At 42.1% G+C, this 19,517-nt stretch overlaps 1 protein-coding gene across 1 annotated transcript in view; it reads left to right on the top strand.

The window, feature by feature from the left end:
• The window catches only part of LOC122661850 (anthocyanidin 3-O-glucosyltransferase 5-like), a 28,573-nt gene extending 9,578 nt beyond the window's left edge, over positions 1 to 18,995 (top strand). Inside the window, exons 5-6 of the mRNA XM_043857357.1 lie at positions 17,470 to 17,862; positions 18,936 to 18,995. Of these exons, the coding sequence (XP_043713292.1) occupies positions 17,470 to 17,862; positions 18,936 to 18,995 (453 nt within the window). The remainder of the gene's footprint in view (positions 1 to 17,469; positions 17,863 to 18,935) is intronic.
• Positions 18,996 to 19,517: the final 522 nt, after the last annotated feature.

Raw genomic sequence — 19,517 nt, 5'->3', positions numbered from 1 at the left:
TCAAAGGGAGTGAGGTAGAAGAACTTTGAATCAACAATTTATATTTGTTGGCTTCCAAACTTTGTGAATATCGTATTTATGTTATCGTACCAACATATTAATTTTAACTGAAAGAATTCTCTGTGAGAAAGCATGGGAAAAATTTTGTTGCTATACTTGTGTGTAGCAGGAATGTTCGTGCTACAAGGTTGGCAGCCAAGGAAATGAAATAATTCACTCCTTCTTTGGGTTCATAAATACTCTCTTATGTTTTAGTATTTTCTAAAATACCTTTTACGATCTTATTTCCTTAGCTGCCAGTCTTGTAGCAGAAATATTTCTACTATAAGTGTAGTAGCAAAATTTCATTCAAGAGCAATGGCCCTTGCACGTGCAAAGGCCAATAGAAGTGTGCGTGAAAACATCAATAGAGCAGGTCTACCTTTAATAGGGGTGGAACGATCATTTCACGCCTTTTATGTGTGAGCACATGCGTCACACTCTCTACATAAACCATTTCTCCTAATTTCAATTCCATTGAACATTTCTATTTCAAAGTGAAAGGCGGAGTTTGACTCTTTGGGCACGTACTATTTTTTTAGGGCGTCACCTCTATTAAGAAACATAGGTGGTCCATGGTCCGCTTAAAAAAGGGATTCCATGAAGTGGCCCCAAAGTTTGGTTCATGTTTATTATATGTTTTTAAAAAAGAGAACACTAACTGGGTGCATGTGCTGCTCCTGCACCCAGACATAGGGGCGTACAAAATGATCGCTGTATCTTGGGAATTTTTGCCTTTCTATGGGGCACGATTATCATTCCATGCACCCCTGTGTTTGGACAAAGGGACAGTACACCACACACAACCAAGTAACGTTCTTTCTCCTTAATATTTTATTCGATGTCAACTTATTAAGGTGGTGAGCCCCCACCAACTTTTGTATGCCATCATCGTCTACAAGTAGGGCCTCAACTTCTTATACCAGTGGTGGACCCCACCAACTTTGTTTTGATAATTACCAACCTCTTATACATACTCCTTCTTTGGTTAACACTCCTTATACACATATAGTATTAGGTTTATCGTTGACAAGAGTTGTAACCTGTCTTGATTAAAACCGTAGATGTAGGAAAATTAACTTTATAAATAAGAACATATTAATATGGGTAGTTACAAATCACAAATGAGAATTAATCTTATGGAGATCTTTAAGAACAATGGGCTTTAGAAGATTCGAAAAAAATAAAAAATAAAAAATAAAACTGAGAAAGAGCCCTGTTGCGTCAAGAACTATGCCGGAGCGATCTGTTCCTGCAATACAAAATTAACAAGAGAGGGCCAGGCTGCGCCGGTGTCTCCACTCCGATGCCTAAGTCAGAACTCTTAGCAACAGTTACTGATAATTGAAATCAGATGATCATGGAAGGATTTTAACCTATTATTTATAGACGATGACGGGCAGAGTCGTGCCCTAATTGGAATATAGAGTCCTAGGAGTGGAGTGAGAGATTTTAGGACAGGTCTTAGGGATAGTGTTGATCCTTTGATCCCCTTGCGCCTTATTAGGCGCAATATGGGCAATAATCTCGGGCTACAGTGATTCGTGGCGTGTTCCTTTTAGTGTAGTGTGGTGTTTGGGTCGTCCTGATAAGGTCGCTCCCTTCTTCTTACTGGGTGGTCCAGGTTCTTGGTCAGGTCACCCTCATAGGAGAGCTTGACTGGCGACCCTTTACCACTACGACAAGGTCTGGCCCTATGCGCGTGCCCTTTAAGGTCTGGTGTGCATCCAGGTCTCGCTTTTTATGGGTCAAGTCGGCTCACGCTTGCCTTACGTGCTCTTAGCTCGTCCACGATACACGTGCCAGTTTCTTATTGGTTGATGTTTCGTGACATATCAGCCCCACATAAATAGAGAGATGAAATGTACATGGACATGTTGGTTTGGTGATGTGGAGGCTAAAACCAACAGATGGGATCCATAGTTTGCTCGATCCAGATCCTCTACTACCGAGCTGCCTGGCATGACCGTGCTGCCCAGACATGGTGAGGCTTGCAATGACCGTCTTATCCCCACTCGGGCAAGGCATTCGGGCAGGGGTGAGGCGGTCATTATGCGCCTCGCCGTGTCTGGGCAGCACAGTCCTTTCGGGCGGCTCGACAGTAGAGGATCCAAAATTGTAGTTTGCTTAGTTTGGCACATGGGCGTTACAGCGTGTTTTTAAGTAATTGTCTGAACTTCTTGTACTTATATGTGTTCTTAGGATTCGAAACCCAAAACCCGAAATCGGAAACCGATTCACTAAAATCTACACTCCCCTTAAAGTTATGTTTCCACACACCATCCATGGGGTGTGGGGCCACACTCTGGGACAAGGATCCAGATCTTCTACGGTGCAGACTGGGCCGCTCGTGCAATGACTGCCTTACCCCCGCTTGGGCAAAGCATTTTGGCAGGGGTACGGGGGTCTTTGCGTGCATGGCTCAGTCTACGCTGCTCAGGCCACTACGGCCCACCGTAGAGGAATTGAATTGCTGGGACAAACTCCTTTCTCTCTAATTTGAAAATGACTTATTATTATATCATATATGGAGAGGTTCGTATACAACTTAATACAAGCATCAGTTGTGGTGACGGGTGTACCGTATTTTTATTTTTGGTAGAAAAAAAATGATTTGTAATCTATATATATATTAAGGAATGTCAAATGAATTTTTATTTCTATAAGAAAATCCTAAAATTGGAGAGAGAGAGTGTGAGAGACTAAAGGCGGCGCTTGAAAGAATATACATTTATACTTGGATAGATTAATCAATAGTGCAACGAAGAAGAAGGGAAATTAACCTCTCTTCTTTCTACTTATAAAATGGAAACCGAGCCAGAGTTGCTTCATCCCAACCTACCTTACTCCTCCAGGCTTCAAGTCGTCCCCCCACAAACCACAATAACAGCAGATAGGCAACCATGGACTTGCCAAACCCACACATAGCACTGTTTGCAAGCCCTGGCATGGGCCATCTCATCCCTTTGGTAGAACTCTCCAAGCGCTTGTTCTCCCTGCATGCCTTCCACTCCACCATCTTCGTTGCCTCAATCTCATCCCCCTCCTCTAACGCTATCCGATCCAAACTCGATTCCCTAGAGCTCCCCTCCGCCATCAAAATCGTCCACCTCTCGCCGCCCGATATCTCCGCCTTCGTCACTGCCCAAACAGACGTCCTTCCCCTTATCTACATCGCAGTCAGAGAATCAATCTCAGGCTTAAGAGCTGCTATTGCTGCCATGTCATCGCAGCCCATTGTCCTAGTCGTCGACATGTTCGGCACCCCCGCTTTCCTCATAGCAGAAGAGCTTGGCATCCCCAAATACGTTTACATCCCGTCGACGGCAGCGTTCTTGGCGTTGACGGTGTACGTGCCAACGCTGCATGAGGAGATAGACGGCGAGTACATGGACATGCAGGAGCCCGTTCGGATACCCGGTTGCAAGCCGATTAGGGTGGAGGACTTGATCGACCCAATGATGGACCGGAAGAAAGAGCAGTACGACTGCAGCGTTTATGTAGGGTCCACGTTACCCCGTGCAGATGCGATATTGATAAACACGTGGGATGATTTAGAGCCAACAACACTCAAAGCACTTCGAGAGGATCCAATCCTATGTCGGATCATGCCCCTGCCGGTTTATCCGGTTGGACCATTAGTGAGATCATTCGGCCTATCTTGTGACCAATCCTCACGTGTAGATTGTCTGGATTGGCTGGACGAACAGCCCGTGGAATCGGTGATTTATGTATCGTTTGGAAGCGGTGGAACGTTGTCGGAGGAGCAACTCACTGAGTTGGCTTTGGGTTTGGAGATGAGTGGGAGCCGATTCCTTTGGGTGGTGCGTCCGCCCGCTGGGAATGACGGGGCTTTCTTCAACGTCGGGAGGAAGGGCGGAGACGAAGGTGTTGGGATGTCAAAATACTTGCCGGACGGGTTCTTGACCAGAACCCGAGAAGTGGGATTGGTTGTACCCATGTGGGCCCCGCAGGTGGAGGTGTTGAGACATCCATCGGTTGGAGGTTTCGTATCTCATTGCGGGTGGAACTCCACGCTGGAAAGCGTGGTCAACGGAGTGCCGATGATCACGTGGCCGCTGTACGCGGAGCAGAGGATGAATGCGGCGATTCTGGCAGAGGATGTAGGGGTGGGTTTGAGAACGAAGGAATTGCCAACGAAGAAGGTGGTGGGAAGGGAAGAGATAGAGAAGCTGGTGAGGTTTGCAATGGGAAAAGAAGGGGAAGGAATGAGGAAAAGAATGAAGGAAGTGAAGGAGACTGGGTTGAGAGCGGTGGGTGAAGGTGGGTCATCTCGGGATTGGCTCTCTCATGTTGCGCAGGAGTGGAAGAAAATTGGTAATTATACTAGAGCGAAGCCAATATTGGAGAGGAGTCAGGAGAGAGAGAAGGATGGAGTTCATGAAATGTCATGGCAGTCTAACTTAGATCCTAATAATAGTTTTTCCTTTGCTATGGGTAATCCTTTGAAGGTTTCATTGCTGAAGTAATCATTGACTTTGTGATCAATCCTCCGGTCCCAGGTTACTGCTCTAGCTGATCCAATATGGTTTAGTTTTCGGATTCTAATCCTCTATGTCCGGGCAGCTGAGCGGCCTCACACAAGCAGTGGGCAGGGGCAAAATGACCGCCCCACCTACTGCCTGAACAACGTGTCTGGGTGGGGTCCATGCTCTACCTGTGTGAGGCCGTACGTGCAGTTCCAACGGGATCCGACTCCTCTACTTCCAAGGCGGGCAGTACTTCCTTGTGCCCAACTTTGCCCAGCATACAAGGCGGGCGGAAAGTACCGCCTTACCCCCGCTCTGGTAGGGGCAAGGCGGTACTTTCCGCCATCTTGTATGTGGGGCAAAGTTGGGCGCACGGAAGTACTGCCCGCCTAGAAAATAGAGAAGTCTTTTCCGCTCCAACGTAGAGGATACAAATTGTTATTTTCTTTCATGTTTTGTTTTATGATACATTGAATATGACTACCAAGCTCAACTCTGTTCTAGAAAACTTTTTGTGAAATAAAAAGGGAAGCTTATGGGTTTGTAGAGATGCAGTTCTTTCACTTTTTTCTCTTTTTCATCTACTCCATATGATCAAATTTTACTTACCAAACTAAATATATATATATATTATCCAATTTTTAGTGGAAGTTGACAAAGGTGCATGATATTGGGAGAATAGTTCCACAGTGGTTACCCATGATATCTTCTGTGCCCTCATATGCATAGGATCTTTATCCCCTTCAGTTCCCTGCCCAAACAAGTTTACAAGTGCCCCTAACAAGGGGGTGCAATGACCATTCCACCCCTGCCATGGTAAAAGGAAAACCACGGGATAAATCCAAGAGGAATCCAGTATAATCAGATGAGGAATACAATGTTTTCTTCTCAAGTTTTTATCCATAACTTGAAGTTTACAACAAAATCAAAAGAGAGAGAGAGAGAGAGAGAGAGAGTAAGGAAAAAGCATCAACCGATCAAAGAGCTCATAACCCAGTTGATCTCACTGGTGTCTACAACAGACAGTTAGGATCATTGGATTAGAATGGCCTGAGAAGTGAGAGAATGGCTTGAGAAGTGAGAGAACCCCTGCTGCAAACTTCAAGCTTCTTCTCCAAGAAACCCATATTCTTAGCTTCTCAAGCAAGCTGACTGTTCTTCCTAAATCCTCTCTCCCTTTTTTTGAAACTCCAAGCTCCACTACTTTTCCATTTGTTCTCTTTACGAGGCCCACATAAAATGGGTCTCTTCTTCGCATTGGGCTAGACCGTGCATGATGGACTCACATATACGAAGAACATAAAATGATAGATGGATACACTATCCGAATCCGAGCTGTTGGAATTAGAATAAATTTGGCAACGGATCACGAATCTTAGCTATCTCCTCTATCTAATGAATGAAAAGTCTGCTTTTTAAATCGTTCACCCTGCACCCACCCCCTAAGTATATGCTTCAATAGGAATCAAACAAGGGTAGATTGATACATTAAAAACCTATGGTAAAATGTCCACCCATAACCCTGCTGATAAAGTGCATTACATAGTCCATTTTAGGGATTGACGACTTATCCATTCAATGAACTTTGGTGCTCACTGGACGTTCCCAAAATGACAGGTTGGGTGAATTCAATAATAGAGTTCTGTTGGCATTCCAGCCTTTCTTCTCAGGTTAGAGACTCATTCACCCTATAAGAGAGGACTCCCTCAATTTTTTAAGTGAGCTAAAGGTTGACCCACATTAATGAAATTCTAAAACTGACTGTGGAATTGAGATATGGGAAAAGAACTCTGTTTAAGAGCATACGTCTTGTGCCTATACACATGGAGGGCGAAATGACCGTCCCACTCGTCATGAAATGTGCAAATGACGCCCCACTTGATGCCCCATGCATGTACAAGAGCCACGCTCGTGGTGTGAGAATCCTCATTAATAATTAACTATTGAGAAAATTCAAAAGAAGAAATCAATTTTTGGGTGAATGAATAAGACAAAGACCATGATGACCCAATGATTGATTTATATATTTATTTTGTAAGAATTATAGACTGAATTAATTATTAAATTTAAAAAAAAAATTGAATTTTTTCCATTTCTTTTTCTTGGCAACGAAACACAGCATTTTCTCAATAGGTAATACTATTATAATATTATGGGTGGGTGATAGGAGAACGTATGAACCGCCAACCTAATCTCACTTATCTTTAATTGTAGCCGTAGATTTAGTAAAAGATTAATCTATTCCGTTATTTGAATTTTCATAGACATTGGTTCTCGGCTGTTACGGTAAAACATTTTAAAGGGATCTAATTGCGGAAACAGAGTGTGGTTACCTGATAAGAGGAAGAAGGCGGCGATGAGCCACCAACGACTCTTCCCCGGTGTAGAGAAGGTTGAATGAAATGTGAAACTGGATCGATTGATTTCCTAAAAATTGCGTGCAAAAACAAGAAGTGGCGACTGATACTCTAGGGAGATGAGATTGTTGAAAACAACATTAAAGACCGTTGGAAGAAAATTAACTGCCTAAAGTTGAAGAAGATGGAGAGAATTGGAAGAGGCGGGGAGCTGAAATTAGAAATCAAGCTCTAGGACCATTTCTCTAACGATAGAGCTTGACAAAGACGTGGACAGCGGTGACGAAGCCGATGAAGTAGAGGCTCATGACGAGGACGACGATGGGAGTGATCTTCAAGCTCGGTGCGTCGTTCGTGTAAAACCTCAACATGTTGCTTCCACTTTCGCCAACTCCAAACCCATCGGATCTGCCTTCTCCCCCACCGCCGAGCCTCTGCCGGATGTAGTTGCCGCCACAGAACTGTGGGGGGCCATAATACCCGACCGGGACGCTGGAGAAGAGTGGGGGGGGGGGGGAGGGAAGGGGCATATGGAGAGGCGGGAGAGGGGAGAGAGATGGCAGGGAACGGAACTGAAATGGTATAGGGCGAGGGAAGAAGATGGGGTTAGCACTAGTAGAGTAGCAGAGGGGAGAGAGCATGATAGACAGAGAGAGTACGGTCCTAGCCGGTATTTGGTAAGTAGTTCAATGGCTGAGATTGGATGGACTTAAATCAACGATAATGAATTGAAGAACGGGCTATCTAGCTATTTTTACGCACGTACTGCTACATTTTAGCCTAATATTATTAATGAGTGAATCACTAATCATGCACCCATCTAAGGGACTTAACTCTTCTCAGGTTCCTACCCGGTCAGGTTCGTAGGTTCCTCTCACAGGGAGGGCAGAAATGACGACCTCACCCTACCCGGATAGTGTGTTCGGGCAGGGGATGAGGTCGTCATTTTTGGTCCCCCATGAGAGGAACTTATGAACCTGACCGGGCAGGAACCTGAGAGGAGAAAAATTCATCTAAGAGTGCTCTGGGGCCCGTGGGGAACTGTGGGTGGGCTCCTAATCATTTGGATTTATTGGACTCTTAATTTGTTTTTGTCCATCTTTCTCTCTCCCCCTCACTCTTTGAAAGGAGACGTCTTTCTCTTTCTTCTTCTCAGCGACCACCCACCCAATAGAGAGACTTGCAGAGATCCGCTTGAAGAATCTCAGGGGACAAAATGATCGATTCATTAATAATAGTGTATCGAAAGGAAATTTATTTATTGTATGCAAGTTCAACATCTCCCTTTATTATTGGTTGAGGCCTCTACGTTTGGTTTAGATTCAAAATTTTGTTTTGAAAACATTTTTTGTTAGAAGAATGAAGATTTTGCAAAAGAAATGCAAAGAGAAAGATAAAGCAAGCACATACAAGATAAGATTTACGTGGTTCATTCTCAAGAAGGTAGGCTACATCCATGATCGAGCGATAGAACAAATCCACTATTTCTATTGAGCAAATACAAACCCTCACATTTCTCATAGAAATAACTACAATATATAAGAAAATCCTGACCTAGAAAATACAAAACTGTCTTAGAGACCCATCCAATCTGACGGATTTCAAAGGCGAAACGGTCTACCGAAAAGTCACCACAACACTTTTTAGACCGAGATCAGGCTTCACCAATAACACTTTGAATCAGGTCTGTGTAAAGCCCATTCGATCACCACATGCCAGATTCTTAAGGAAGTTTGATGGCTGATGTACCCTTTAATGCTTCATTGTATGAAATGGTTACTATTTATTTCCCTTTGTATGAATAATAATAATAAGTTCATGCCCTCACGGGTAAAACAGTAAGTCTTGGCTAGTCTAGTTAATTAATGGGCTACGGTTGAGCAAAAGTCCTAGAGGTTAATAAATAATCTTCTTTTATTGTTTTTTATTTTTAGAATGAATGGAAAATAGATTAAAAGGAAAGAGAAAAATACAACACAAAAGCCTTAAAAGCCAAGCCAAAAGGGGACCCAAATCAAAAGGTCAAAAACAAATAACCAAAGGCGGATACATCAAATGATCAAAAGACAGGGTGGGGATGAAACACCGATAGAAGGATGATACAGATAAAAACGATAATACATCAAGAATTTGTGGAGGAGTGAGAGATAAGAGGAATATACCAACATGTTGCTAAATGCCTATTTCTTAAAGTGTTTGGGATCACAGAATGACATGGGTCAAATCAGAGTCGCCACTAAATTAGGTCTAGGACCTACAAAATAAAATTGACTCCACGACTATCCAATAACTGGTTTAACCAACGATTTACGAACGGGTCTAAGTTACGGGGTCCAAGGATGGTGTTAGACACCCTAGTCCACCCAGTTAAGGCGGTCTCCATATTACTTGGTCAAATTGGGTATAATACACGAACTACCAAACATAAAAAGATTGTTTAGAAGACGCATACCCGATGGTTCGGCTACAAAACAAATGTTAGTATACATGATGTAAAACATAAGATGCAATATGATATGACAATGCAATCGAGGATATAAACCCTAGGATATAAACCCTAGTTATGCAAATCCAAATCCTAAATATGCGAATATATGGAGTGATGAATGAAAATCATGGGAATATATGAGGTCAAATGAGACCATAAAAATCGTAATTGTTATGATGAAAATGTGACAAAATAATCATGAAAATTCATATGTGCTAAAATACAGTGAAAATTACCAAAACACCCCTAAGACTAAAACAAGCCTAGAAAAAATATTGAGAAATTGATAAAATTTTCCTGCTTAAGCCAGTTCACTTATGAACTAGGCTAGGCTAGACATATCCAATATGAGTTTACGACCTTGGAACACCTATAACTTAGGCTATGTTTGTCCGAATCGAACCATTCAAAGTTCATATTTCCACATATTTTGCATACTTTAACTTGGTACAAGAACCAGGAATTGTACTTGTTAAATCCGTGCCCAAAACCCGGTTTAAAACTCGGTCTGACCACCGGTCTGGTTTGAACCTTTTATGTAGAACCGGGAGCGGAGTACGCTCGTGAACTGTGGACCATGATACTCAAGCCATCCCACAAGATTGTTGACCGTGACTCTGGAGAAGTCGTCGAGGATAGGTACATCGACAGAGATAGGGGAAAGTTTGTCTTCGAGGGTGCATTCCTAGCATTTTCTTATTTCGAGGATCCGCCCGGCCCTCGCCCGGTGTACCAGTTCCCACTTACAAATGATTGGGAGTAAGTTAATATCCTAATAACTCATGAGTATAAATACTAGAATGGGCTTAGGACCTGATGTTCCTTCTAATCATATTATGGGCCTAGTAGTATAATGGGCCCAATAACTTAAAATGGACCTAAAGACCTAAGACAACCAAACATGACTTAAGACTAAAGTGAGGTAAATAGGGGTCAATCCACTATTCACCTCACAATAGAAAACCTAAATCGTGGAGAGGAAAGGAGAGAAGGAAAGAAAAGAAGGAAGAAGAAAGAAGAAGAAGAAAAAGAAGAAGAAAAAGAAGAAGAAGAAGAAGGAAGAGAGGTGGAACCCAAGCTTGCTCTCCTACATTAGTGAGCATTCTCTCTCTCTCTCTCTCTCTCTCTCTCTCTCTCTCTCTCTCTCTCTCTCTCTCACTTCCTAATTTATAGACCTAGGGTTTGGACTTATGAGCCATGAGTGCTTCATCTACCCTAATGGAAAGGCCATTAATGGCTAATTTTTGAAGCTTAGTTATAAAGACACCTAATCCTACCTTGAACCCCCTTTGACCCTTTCTCCATTTATGAACCCTAAGTTGGGGATTCACCTCCATTTATGGGTTTCACCAACCCTCATGGAAGACCATAGAGGTGTGGTTTGTGGGTTGTTAAATAACATTGATTAAAGGCCCTTTCAAAATCCCAATACCCAAACCCATGAGTCTCCTTTCCATATGCATTTGAATGGAGGAAAACCTAATCGATCATGGGGTTTACAAACCCATGTTGGGTGTGTGCTATGGCACCTTGGTTGGGGTTGTTCTCATGGCCAAAGAGACCCCTAAAAACCCCTAAAAATACCCCATTTTAGCCCATGACTTTGGGGCTGCAAAACCATTCTCGGAATGACATGAACAGCAAGACTGGCATGTGGACAGCAAGTGCCAGTCCCTGAGAAACTAGATCTGCCGGTGAGAAGTCCGAGAGGGACAGGCACATGCAAGTGCCAGTCCCTGAGAAAGATCTGCCGGTGGGAGGCCCGAGAGGGACAGGCCCATGGACAGGCACATGCAAGTGCCAGTCCCTGAGAACCTAGATCTGCCGGTGGGAAAGTTCGAGAGGGACAGGCACATGGACATGCACATGGACAGGCACATGATATAGCCTTGCTGTATGTGCCGGTCCCCTATTTTAGCCTTGTTTGATAACTTATGGGGCCCAACTCTTCTAGCCCTAAGGCACTAATCTCTCCCCACGTTGTACACTCTCTTTAGGTTGACTGACCCGGCTCGGGGGCGTATTAGTACGTGGGACAGTGTACTTGGCATCGAACGCCGATTTGAAGAGCTCCGTACTGACGATTGACTGAGAATCAAGGTGAGTGAGTTAAGCAAACGTCTTAATTTATGGAATGTTTGTGTGTCGTGTCTTGCGAATGCCATTCATGCATGTGTGCTATAATATATAATTATTGGTAAGATATAGGAAAATATAAATTTTTAGATGTTGATAGGACTTTACATTCTTGTCTTGCGATATTATTTATTTTACTGCACTATGGTGCGAATGGTGTTGGATTTAGTTATGGGACTCGGTGCGGTTGGTCTTGGACACGGGATTCCATAATATGGACTCACTCATGGCATGTAGATCTAGGGCTTCGAAGCGGGATCCAAGTGCGGTGGGTCTTGGGCTTGAGATTGCCGTACTTGAAATTGCATTAGAGTTGTCCATTGCATTAGGTAGAAACGGATGGTGACCGATCGATCGCCTTCGGTATTCACATCTCGTACTTGTATACGTACGTATGGGCTAGAGGGGCGAGAGGATAGCCGGCCGACCGTATTTCGGTATCTATGGACTCGGCCTCGGCCATGCACATGCGTACCTCACTCATACAATAGGTGAATGCTGGCTAGGATAAATGTTTACCCAGTACTATGACCCTTACCGACAGGGGGTTAGGTGTCGGTCAAATCCGTGGGTTCCGACCGTTATTCGGGTATACCCACCCGGGAAGTTCGGGCACCAACCGTATTTTGGGCCGAACGCCAGGACGGGATTTGACTTGGGGGTTTGCGTATATCTCTTGGTAGAGACCGATGCGGCGAGGCTTCAGTAGCGACTCGGGTTTGTCATCGCCGGTATACCATCCGTTTATGGTACCGATGTCGGGGATGCTACTTAAAGTGTTGCTATAGTAATATACCTGACTTAGTTGTGTGTTAGGTGGATAACAATAAAACTATACATCATCATTCATTCATGTAGCATGATTGTAAATTGTATGTGATGTACGGTCTACCTTGGTAGTATGGGACACCTTGGTATCCATCCATCATGTATGGTTTGCAGTCAACCCCATTCATTATTATTATTGTGTATGCTTGTGTGGCTTAGCCACTCATTGGGCTCAGTTGGAGCTCACTCCTCGAGGAAACATATTTTTTAGTTGATGCAGGTACATTCGAGCAGGACGGCACGGAGTTCAAGACTCCTGAAGAAGGTCATGAAGAGTGGTGGACTTCGGAGTATGAGGATCTTGGACCGGAGTGCTACTGTGAGATGTGTTCCACGAGGGAACAGTGATTCTTGGCTGGTGGCCATCTTTTGTTATACATTGATAAACAATTTTCTGATTCAAAGGTGTATTCTTTTATTCCTTTCTTGATAAGTGTATTTATTATACAGTGATAATACATAGATCCTGATTAGAACCTATTGATATGAAGGGGTAAATTTGAATAGACAATATTTTATATGCTATCACCTAGTTTCTGCTAACTCTGATGTTATTAATATTAGTCCTTTCCTTTTACCTATTATTTGTCGTTGTGAATGAGTTAGTCTTGGGTACTGCATCAGTGATTCTGGTGGTTAGAGAGTGTATTGATACGCTCCTGTTGCATTCCCCGTGGTTCAGGGATGGGGGTGTGACAGTACTAGCCAATACTAATTGCCTCTAGGATAAATGATAGTAATAGAAACTGGAGTATTTTTCTCAAATAAGGGGGTATATGAACATAATTCCATACCAAAATTGGATATGACGAATAATCCGTCATTCGGACATATCGGCAACTTATCAGATCAAAACACTATTCTTAATGATTTTCCCTCTTCAAAGGTATCTTAGTTTTTCATGGATGGTTTATAAACATACTAGGAAATACGGGAAACCTCACAAATCTATAGATTCAAGACTAACATGCCTCAAAGGACACTTATCATTATCAGAGCCACTTCCAGGGTGACAAAATGAGGTGTCTACAACAAGCATTTCAATATAGTCATAGATTGACTTAACATTGAAATTTTTTAACATCCAGCTCCTTTCACTTTGAAAGCGAATTATTGTTCTCTGATGAGGCCAACACTTATTAAGGATCCATTTCCAAATAGATCTAGAAAAATGATAAGAAAAGAAGAGGTGGTCCACAATTTCTTGAAAGCTCCAGCATAGACAACAATTAGAGATAGTCAAATTTCTTGAAGAAGGAACTCTTGGGTAGGGAGAAATAAGATCAAAGTACATCAAACAATGAAACTGTGTCTAGAAATGTGTAAACTAAACTAGACAATCTTATGCCAATGAAAATTTGGAGATTTTGAACGAATCAAGTTCTAGGCTGAGGTAGAGGTTAGTTTCTTTGAAGAATTTGGAAGCCAAGGAGCTAAATCTCCACTGCCTGAGATCTCACGAGAGTAGATCAAACCACAAATTAGATTACTGGAAGTACTAGGACCTGGACACCGAATACCTTCTCCGATAATGGAAGACCTTGGCCATTCTATCAGAACTAGCATCATACCTTATATGATTACCTTATTTGGAGATTAACACACCATTAAGATGTCAGATATCAAGCTAAAGATATGTTCCACAACCATCATCAATGCTAGAACGAATGACATCACTAATGAGATGTCTATATTTACTAATTTCCTTCCAAGCCCAAGATGGATCATTCGGGCAACTGGCAGTCCAAATTAAATGAAGTCCAACTTTAAGTATCTTGAATATACCTAGTCAGTCCAAATGTTTTTCTTTCTAGACACTAGTTTCCAGATGTGTTTGGTGATACCTTCAAGGTTAGATTCTTTTACGTTTCGAAGCCCTCGTCCATCTTTGTTGAGAGACAAACTCTTACCCAACTGATATGATGAAGAAAATTAGGGTTTTCCTAATATTTCCAAAGAAAGGAAAACATAATGGACTTTATATTAGAAATGATAGAGACCAAGAAGCACAAAAACACCAAACCAGTAGATATATGAATTTTGCATTACCGATCTAATGAGTTCAAGCCAGTTCGCAAAATAAATAATCTTACTCTTCCATAATTGTAATCCCTTTCGAAGCCTATCTAAAATAGGGAAGAAAAAGGTATAATTTGGGGATTATCCCTTGTATTATTTTCAAGTTTTTTTTTTTTTTTGGGATAAAAGGGTTTTGAAAATAATTTGAAAGTCTTATTAATATGTCATTATCAAAAGGGATTTCTTATTGACACCCCTCAAAGTGTTAAATGATTTGGGAGCTTCCTTTTTTATCCTTTTAGTATGACACAATTTTTTTTCTAATGAGGATAATAGTGTCATTTTACATGTGTACTCGAAAAAATGCATGACAATGACATAATGACATACCACTTTCAAATTATTTTCTAAAACCCTTTTATACCCCCTATCTTAAACAATTTTTTAGAACAACACTGGAGCAATTAAAAAAGGTCTCAAGTTCTAAAGTGGGTTTAGACAATCCCTTATAAAAAATGTCATTGTCTTTGCACATTTTTCGGATACATGCAAGAAATGACAAGATTTTTCAATCGGTTGAGCAAAGAAAATAAGGGGTGAACTTTATACGATTATTCTTCTTCCTGTGCCAAGCAAAGACTTGAGTACCATCCCAATGAAGCTCCTTCGCTTTTTTTGCTTCAACTCTGGTGTTCCCTCTAGAATGTCAACATGGTGGATCACCTCCTCGGTATACTTCAACCCTAGATCTTCCACTTGAGAGAGATCAACTAAGGAGGTTACATGCTGGTCTGATATATGAAGAAATGATTTTCTTCATTAGATTCCAAACTGGCCGCACATGGAATGAGTTCTTATCTACATTTTCAACTTGAGTCACATCATCGACCGGTTGATCCAAAATATCATTCACCAAGGTCTCGTTGTCCATATCACAGTTATCCAAAGATAGATTCATCCTGATCATAAAGAGAGGTTGGTGAGAAGGAGAATATTCAAACAAAGATTAATTATTAATAAAGTAGAATTTGGGATAGCAATTTACTTTCAAGATACTGATTCTAGAAGATTGTTGGATCAACTTTGTGTATAGAATTTTGTTATAGACCGAGTCTCCCTTCACCTCTTTCACCATGGGCATTAGTGCCATTAAATTACTAAAGGGAAGGGTAGTTTTGACTTGATCAAATAAGGGATAGAAATGTAATGATGACTTAAGAATTCTTCTTTTTCTATGGTCATATTGAAGAGATGGAGGGCAAGTCTAAAGAGTGGAAGGAAAATTCTTAATTTATTAATCTTTGTTTGAAAAGCCACTACTGCTAACTTTGTCTAGCTAGGGTTTACCAAACTGAGACTCTTAACTTCTCAAAAGATGTTTATTACCCATCTTATCTTTGCATTATTTAACTAATTAAACACTACACACCCGTGATAATTTTTGTCCAATTATTTCGTCTTATCTTAACTTCAGAGACGCAACCCTACCCTTTGAAAGCTACTTAACCCTTGAAAAAATTGGTATCCTCTCTACAATTTTCCCACTAGTTAGTACATAATTAGTGACTTAATCGTTAATCAAGCACTCTTATGCTCCACACCCCATGGTTAGTGGTGAGTTTCCTATTCATTTTGATTCATTTATTGGACTCTTAATTTGTCTTCGTCTTCTCTCTTTGTCCGATACAAAGGAGAAAAATCATGTATCTTTTTTCTCAACAACCAAACACCCAATAGAGAGATTAGAAACTTAAACACGCCACTAGAAATAATCTCTAGGAAATAATATATTTTGGGGAGAATATTCTTTGAGCCGCAGTGTAGACTGCGACCAGACACATGAGCTTGCCACTCAAGAGGCAGGGTGATCATTGTGCCCACCCCATGTGCCTGGGCGTAACCTACGCTGGGGCACAGAGAACAACGCCCCCTTTACATTGATAGTCCTTCTTTCTTCTACTTATAAAATGGAAACCCAGCGAGAGTTTTGCTGCAGCATCAACCAAGCAAGCAAGCAAGAGAGAAAGGAACCATGGACTTGCCAAATACAAATCAAAATCCACATATAGCTCTATTTGCAAGCCCTGGCATGGGCCATCTCATCCCTCTGGTAGCCCTCTCCAAGCACTTGTTGTCCCTGCACGGTTTCCACTCCACCATCTTCGTCGCCTCAGCCGAAGCCTTCACTACCACTGCTCAATCCCAACTCATTCATTCCCTATACCTCCCCTCTACCATCCGCATCGTCTATCTCTCTCCGCCAGATATCTCCGCCTTCGTCACTGCCCAAACAGAATTCGTCTCCCGTATATGTATCACAGTCAGAGAATCAATCCCAGCCTTAAGAGCTGCTATTGTTGCCATGTCACCGCAGCCCACTGTTCTGGTCGTCGAAATGTTTGGCACCTACGCTTTTCCCATCGCAGACGAGCTTGGCATCCCCAAATACGTTTACATTCCGACGACGGCAGCGTTCTTGGCGTTGACGGTGTATGTGCCCACGCTGCATGAGGAGATAGAGGGCGAGTACGTGGATATGCAGGAGCCGGTTCGTATCCCAAGTTGTAAGCCGATTCGGGTGGAGGACTTGGTCGACCCAATGATGGACCGGAATAATGACATGTATGACTTCTATGTATATATGGGGTGCACGTTACCCTTCGCGGATGCGATATTGATAAACACATGGGAGGACTTGGAGCCAAAAACACTCGGAGCCCTTCGAGAGGATCCAATCCTACGTCGGATCTTGCCCCTGTCTGTTTATCCGGTCGGCCCAATAGTGAGATCATTGAGCCCACCTTGTGACCAATCACGTGTAGAGTGTTTGGCATGGCTGGATGAAAAATCCGTGGAATCGGTGATTTACGTATCGTTGGGGAGCGGAGGAACGCTGTCAGAGGACCAACTCACTGAGTTGGCTTTAGGGTTGGAGCTGAGTGGGAAACGATTTCTTTGGGTGGTGCGTCCACCGGCAGGGAAGGATGGGGCTTTCTTCACCGCATTGGGTGGAGGCGCAGATGGAAACGATGAGCTGTCAAGGTATTTGCCGGAAGGGTTCTTGACCCGGACCCGAGAAGTTGGGTTGGTAGTCCCCATGTGGGCCCCGCAGGTGGAGGTGTTGAGCCATCCATCGATTGGAGGGTTCTTATCACATTGTGGGTGGAGCTCGACGCTGGAAAGCATAGTGAACGGAGTGCCGATGATCGCGTGGCCGCTGTACGCGGAGCAGAGGATGAATGCGGCGATGCTAGAGGAGGAAGTAGGGGTGGGGGTGAGAACGAAAGAGTTGCCAACGAAGAGGGTTGTGGGAAGGGAAGAGATAGAGAAGCTGGTGAGATTTGTGATGGAAAAGGAGGGGGAAGGGGAAGCAGTACTGAGGAGAAAAATGAAAGAACTGAAGGAGAGTGGGTTGAGAGCGGTCGGGGAGGGTGGGTCTTCTCGGGATTGGCTCTCTCATGTTGCGCAACAGTGGAAGATTGGTTATGCTAAAGCAAAGGCAGGGGTGTAAATGGACAAAGCACTCCCCCTAAAACTACTTTGGGCCACCCCCACGGTTTTTATGGTTCTCATGCAATTCGGTGGACGTAACTTTAGTGCAAAAAATAAGGGAATAAAACTACAGTTTTAACCTCCATGACGACCTAGCATGTTGCTAGTTTCTTATGTAATGCTAGTTTCTTATGTAACGTCACTTTTTTTTTTTTCTTAATACATATTTTGATGATTTTTAGCAAAAAAAAAACCTTTTTTTTTTTGGATTTACAAGTTGTTTCATAGGTTTTCACTCAAAACGGTTCTCGATTATGGATAGATTCCGACATTCCGTTCATATGGTCGTCACATTGTATGTTAGTAGAAACATGTTTTCGGTATATAAATGTGAATACATATATTATATGTGTATACAAAAAAATCTGATGACAATCTTGCATGTGCTACTACCGGTTGTGAGAGGATAAGATTCGAACCTATCATTTGACCTTTGACATATGAGAGATCCTATTCTTTACAATGTTGTGTCATTTGTTTTGGTTAGCCAATGATTGACGTCCCCTACAAACTATAAATCAATATACTGGACATGTGATCCTATATTATTAACGAAAGAGATGCTCAACAAGGAATCTACTGTCGTTAATTCAGGAATATCAATGAGAGAGAAAGTCTATGGTTGATCGGATAAAAATCTGGTACCAATGTCGCTTTTGTAAACTATTTACAAAAATGTTTAGTAATATTAATAATAATAATTTATATATTTAAATCTATTTTTAAATGTTTTACGACGTCCGATTATGATCACAGTCTATGAAATTATGCATTACAATTTTTGAAAATATTAAATTGATTAATTATCTTTTTGTTTATGGCAATAAATAAAATATATTTTTGATTACATAATTATTCATAATTAAGAGATAGCAATCCTTTTTAGATTCTACATCTTTCTATTTAAAAAACAGATGAACAATTTGAAAAAAAAAAGACAAAATCTCTTCTCTTCAAAGTGGCATGCAAGACCCAACTTGCACAAGGTAACACCCCAAAATAGGTTTTATATATATATAAAAGGAGGAGAGGGGAGAGAGCTTCACAATTTTTTGGAGCCTCATTCTCCCTCTCTCTTGTGTGTGACGTTACAGGTGACTAGGGTTTTGTGAAACCCTACTCAAATTGGTGGTCTTCTTCCATATTGGACGGGATTTAAAACTTTAAGGAGTTGAAGAAGTTAATGACATCCATTGCCTAAGTTGTGGAAGAACTATTATTCGGAGGAGAAGTTATAATTGCGGCTCTAAGGTAGTAAAATCTTTCCGTGTAAATTTTGATTTATTGTGTTTTTCTGAATATGAATACAAAAACGATGTTATCCGATCCGTTTCTGCTGCGCCAACGGGTCTAAACCAACAATTTTGTACCTTGAAACACCCCCCCAATTGAGTGACACCGTAATAAGGGTAGGGGTGTAAATGAATAGTCAAAATCCGTTTCCGTATCCGTTTAGCACTATCCGAATCCATCTGAAAGCTAAATGGATGCGGATACGGATAGGCTATAGCTGTCCGAAAAGCTATATTTACATGTAAATGGATAAAATATCTGATCCGTGTCCGTTTAGAACTATCCGAATCCGTCTGATAGCTAATCAGATGTGGA

Source organism: Telopea speciosissima, chromosome 5, assembly GCF_018873765.1.
Source record: "Telopea speciosissima isolate NSW1024214 ecotype Mountain lineage chromosome 5, Tspe_v1, whole genome shotgun sequence".
In the NCBI taxonomy this organism is placed as follows: domain Eukaryota; kingdom Viridiplantae; phylum Streptophyta; class Magnoliopsida; order Proteales; family Proteaceae; genus Telopea; species Telopea speciosissima.
This window is presented reverse-complemented; position numbering and strand designations above follow the sequence as displayed.